At 35.8% G+C, this 5072-nt stretch overlaps 2 protein-coding genes across 2 annotated transcripts; both read right to left on the bottom strand.

Moving 5' to 3' along the window:
• Positions 1 to 2776: 2776 nt before the first annotated feature.
• On the bottom strand, positions 2777 to 3280 carry LOC141691271 (uncharacterized). Its single transcript, XM_074496008.1, has one exon. The coding sequence runs from the start codon at positions 3278 to 3280 to the stop codon at positions 2777 to 2779; it is 504 nt and encodes a 167-aa protein (XP_074352109.1).
• Positions 3281 to 3868: 588 nt separating this feature from the next.
• LOC141691270 (uncharacterized) lies at positions 3869 to 4690 on the bottom strand. The gene has a single exon (XM_074496007.1). It carries the CDS (start codon positions 4688 to 4690, stop codon positions 3869 to 3871), a length of 822 nt encoding a protein of 273 aa, XP_074352108.1.
• Between the last annotated feature and the right edge of the window lie 382 nt (positions 4691 to 5072).

The following is a 5072-nucleotide window of genomic DNA, read 5'->3' as shown; positions in this document are numbered from 1 at the left end:
CAATATATCTCGAGAAAGTTCAGAACACTTGCCTGGTATTAACTTGTTATAATTCTCTAACTTTCAATCACAACCGTCTACTCCTCGACTATCTATTTCCTTTTCCTACGTCTTGCCTTTTCTACTCACATATTATAAGAATCTATCAATATTCAACTCATACGATTCTATTCGACATATACTTCTATCTACCCTTCGTTTCACCCAAATCTGATTAACAGATTGAAAGTTATACTATAAACAAGTAAACATCGAATATATAGACTGACAGTTAACCAACAAGTCACATATAGCATATAACATGTCAAATAATCAATGATATATCATTTATAATGGAGTCTCGGGTCATAATCAGGCTTTCAGGTATTTAAAATGATTTTTAAAACATTTTTCGGAATTAAAACGGGTCATTGGATCAATTTCGGAGTAGTAAACAGGGTTCGGTTGGCCAAATCTGGCTTCAAAACAATTTTATAATAATTATCGAGCCTTGAAAACAATTTAAAATAATATTTTAAAACTCGAAACTATTTTTCAGAATTTTTAAATCATTTTTAAATAATTAAATCTAATTAAATAATTAATTAAAATCAATTAATAATTAATTAAATCAATTAATCAATTAATTTTCGAATTAATTGACCAATTAATCAATTAAATACTAACTGAAATTAATTAACTAATTAATTCACATTTATTTTTGAATTAAAATCAATTTTGGAATTAAAATAATAATTTTTGGAATTTTCAGAAATTAAAAATGAATTTTTATAATTAAAAAAATAGGAAATATGATTTTTAAATAATTTTAAAACTGGTTTCCAAAATTTGCAAGTTCTGGAAACCTGGGGGACCAAACTGTATCGTTTTTAAAACTACAGGGGCCTGTTTGCAATTTTGCCAGCCCCGCCGTCGACTTCACCGGAGTGTGGCCGGAGAACACGATTCCGGCCACCTCAGGCCACCAAACTATCCAGAATTAAACTACAGGCTACCAGCAACTTGTACATGCAATCAAAACACATCAATCATCCGTGTCCTGGCCGGAAAATGGAAAAGAACATCGCCGGTTTCCGGCGAACCGACGAAAACTTCAAAACACAACTCCCTTCGATTCAGACATCCTCTGTTAACGATCTATATACCAATCGATTGCAAATTTCATAAGGAACACAACCCACTATAAATCAACAGCTAATAACCCCTAAATCAAAAAGGCCCATATTTCATTTGAAAACATTCATACGGGTTATAAACCCTAATTTTAAAATTCGAAGATTAAACTCAATTTTGAACATGTTATTGAACTCCAAATCAGACATATGACATATGAAAATCATCAGAAAACAAGCTCTACAACATGCAATCATCAAATCATTCAAACAATCATCCGAATAAAAATTCATATTTTTAATAAAAATGATACGAAAATAAACAAATTTCCAGAAAATAAACCTTGATTTCTGCAGGTATATGGTTCACAGATCTGATAGTACACCTCAAGACCTTCGTTTTGAGTACTCGGGCTTTTCAAACGGACTCCGGTAACACTTTCGATTGTTGGTTTGATTCTCAGAAGGGTTTATGAATATAAGTATTTTCTCTGAAAAATTATATAATTACTGGTTGCAAATGATTTTTGATACAGAATAAAATACGGTAAAGGCTATTTATAATTACGGAAAATTAGTATCCCGTTGGATCATTCCGGATATGAAATGGTACGTTTATTTATAAAAATTGATCCAAACGGTACCGGTTTTCGGGATAATTATCCAAATCAGTACAATTTGTACTGCGGTCTTGGTCTCGGCGCCTGGTTACACGTATTACGAGGTGATAATTGTGATAGTTTAATAAAAAGATCCCATTTACCGAAAATACGAGTTTTATTGATTTACCGAAACAAATAACGTATCGAAAATGTTGCGCCGGGACCCGCGCAGGACAAACCGTACGCCGGATCGAAAAAGTCAAAACATGAAAAATGCTCGGAATATTGCAATTAGGTTAGGAAGGAGTTCTCGGAAGAGTTTCGTGTTATAAAAACGTAAAAAGGGATGACGTCGGTTGGTTCCCGTTGGTATGAAATAGTTTTTAAATACTCGGAAAAAGATTTTATAAAATCCATATATTTCCTATAAAATCATAAATCAACATAAAAAATAATTAGGAAGTTATGACAATTATCTACATTTTATTTTGGACATATGAAAATTAAAATACTCAATTAATATTATTTTTAAACATCCAAACATATTTAACACTTAACAAATAATTCACAGAATAGATACTGAACACATATAATAATTATTTATTAGCAAAAATAATTACACGATATATCCCGGATATTACAATAGCGCTTTTATTGTCAACTAAATTTGTCAAGTGTGTATGACACTTGTAAACTAGCAAAAATTGTAATCAGGTGATCAGCCCTTCGAGAGTTTTAATTCTATGCAGCTATAGAGTGATGTTGTGAAATTTTATGGAATTAAAGTGCAAATGTGCAAAGATTCTACAAGCATAATCTCATGTATCTTACTCAAGTAATTCATAACTTTGAAAGCATAACCACATTGCATAATAAGTAATTCATAACGAATTGAATTATAAAATTGATCTCCCATTGAAGTTTTACCAAAAGCAAACGATAACAAACAACACACAAAGTCATGACAAACACAAACGACACGCAAAAACTACTTATGTCCTAATCGACTTATTGATCAATAACTTCTAAAATCAGAGACTTAAAAAGATGGGATAGAAAACTTTACACATGATAAAGTTTTAGGTGTAAAGCGTTCCAGGCTCTTGGTACTTGCATTCCATCCATAGTGGACAGTCGGTATGCCCCACGTCCTACGACTGCTTCTATGAGATAAGGCCCTTCCCAAGTGTCAGCAAACTTCCCTGCTGTCACGTCCATCGTGTTCTGGAATGTCTTCATTAGCACCATGTCGCCAACACGGAAAGTCCTTATGTAAACTTGTTTATTGTCGATATTGGCTACTCTTTGTTGATAAGTAGCCACCCTGATCTTTGCCATTTCCCTCAGCTCATCTACTGTGTCCTTGTCATGTGATAATTCTACATTGTTCACATCATTCGTCAAAAGTCCATATCTTGCCGTTGGCACCATGATCTCTGTTGGTAGCACAGCTTCAGTACCATAAACTAGACTGTAAGGCGTATGTCCTGTAGACGTCTTTGAAGTTGTTCTATCTGACCAGAATACCAAAGGAAATTCTTCAGCCCACTTTCCTCTGCAAGTCATCAGTCATCTTTTTAAGTTGTTGATTATAATCTTGTTGCTTGACTCGGCTTGTTCATTGGCTTGGGCGTATCTTGGCGTCAACTTGATTAAACCAATGTTCCAACGCTTGCAAAATGCTTCTGTCTTGTCACTGATGAATTGTGATCCATTGTCACAAATGATTTCAGATGGTACTCCAAACTTGCAAAGAATGTTTCGTTTGATGAATGAAATCACTTCCTTTGACGTCATTTGTTTGAATGCCTTCGCCTCAATCCATTTCGAGAAATAATCGGTCATAGCCAACATAAACACTTTATGTCCAGGTGTTGGTGGCATTTTTCCCACAATGTCCATTCCCCATTTCATGAAAGGCCAAGATGGAATAGACATGTAGAGCTTTTCGGATGATTGATGTATGACGGGTGCATGTCGTTGACAAGCGTCACATTTCTTCACATAGTTTAGGGCATCTTGTCTTAGCGTCGTCCAATAGTATCCCAAACGTAGAATTTTTAAAGACAGATTTCTTCCATTAATATGATTTCTGTATTCACCTTCATGTGCATCTCCTAACACCATGTCTGCTTCATGCCTTTACAAACACCTTTACAGCAGCCCTGTAGAAGATTTCTTAAATAATTCCCCATCTATGATCGTGAACCTTGACGCCTTCATCCTAAGAACCCTTGCTTCATTGTTGTTGGTCGGCACTGTTCCAAATTGTAAGTAAATTTTGAACACCTTTATCCAATCATCTACGTGTTCACTGGTGTTATCATTGTGTTGATCAAGAGTCATTGTTTCTGTCCCACGAGCTAGTCTTTCCATAAAATGCTTCATGATGTGGACTACTGGAATATTGTTGAGGCCTAAATTCTTGAACACAGCTCCCAATCCATCCAATGCGTCAGTTTGCATATTATTCTCCCTTGGGTCCTGTTCTATGCTGAAGTTATCAAAGTGGTCGGTTAGTCCTTTTGTAATGTCGAGGTAAGCCGCCATTTTAGGATCTTTGGCTTCATAGGAGCCCCTGACATGATTGACAATAAGTAACGAATCACACTTAATGTCAATGTTTTTTATCTTCATTTCTTTAGCAACTGTAAGTCTCATGATTAATGCTTCATACTCGGCCTCATTTTTCGTGGCTTTGAAGTCACAGCATACCGATTGGGCTATCATATCCCCCTGTGGCGATTTGAGGGCAAGCCCCAATCCTGTTCCATTGACGTTAGATGCTCCGTCTGTATACAGCGTCCATGGCTTCATGTCTACCCTCGAAAGAATTTGCCGAAACTCTTGTTCAGCGTCCGTCATTTGGCTTGGACTGAAATCGGCCACAAAATCAGCCAAAGCTTGTGACTTTATGGCAGTCCTTGTATCGTATGTGATGTCATAAGTACTTAGTCGTATTGCCCACTTCGCCATTCTCCCCGTCAAATCTGGTTTGCTTAAGACGTTCCTCAAGGGGAAGTTCGTCATGACATATATCTTATGTGACTCAAATTAATGTCTCAATTTAATAAAAGTCATGGCTAATGCAAGTACTAACTTTTCAAGAGATGTGTACCTTGTTTCTGCATCTACTAAGCTCTTACTGATGTAATACATATGCGATTGGACGCCTTCATCCTCTTTGACAAGAACGCCACTTACTGCATGATCAGTTACTGACAAATACACATACAAGTCCTCTCCTTGAATGGGTTTGGAGAGAAGTGGTGGTGTAGTCAGATACTTCTTCAAGTTATTCATGGCAGTCTCATGTTTTTCAGACCATGGGAACCCTTTGTTCTTTCTCAACACGTTA

Source organism: Apium graveolens, chromosome 10, assembly GCF_009905375.1.
Source record: "Apium graveolens cultivar Ventura chromosome 10, ASM990537v1, whole genome shotgun sequence".
NCBI classification, from domain to species: domain Eukaryota; kingdom Viridiplantae; phylum Streptophyta; class Magnoliopsida; order Apiales; family Apiaceae; genus Apium; species Apium graveolens.
Note: the sequence above shows the minus strand (reverse complement) of the source record. Positions and strands in the feature narration are given on the sequence as shown.

Excerpts from the sequence above, each read along its gene's own strand:
- LOC141691271 (XM_074496008.1), bottom strand. The coding sequence starts at position 3,280 with ATGACTTGCAGAGGAAAGTGGGCTGAAGAATTTCCTTTGGTATTCTGG.
- LOC141691270 (XM_074496007.1), bottom strand. The coding sequence starts at position 4,690 with ATGGCGAAGTGGGCAATACGACTAAGTACTTATGACATCACATACGAT.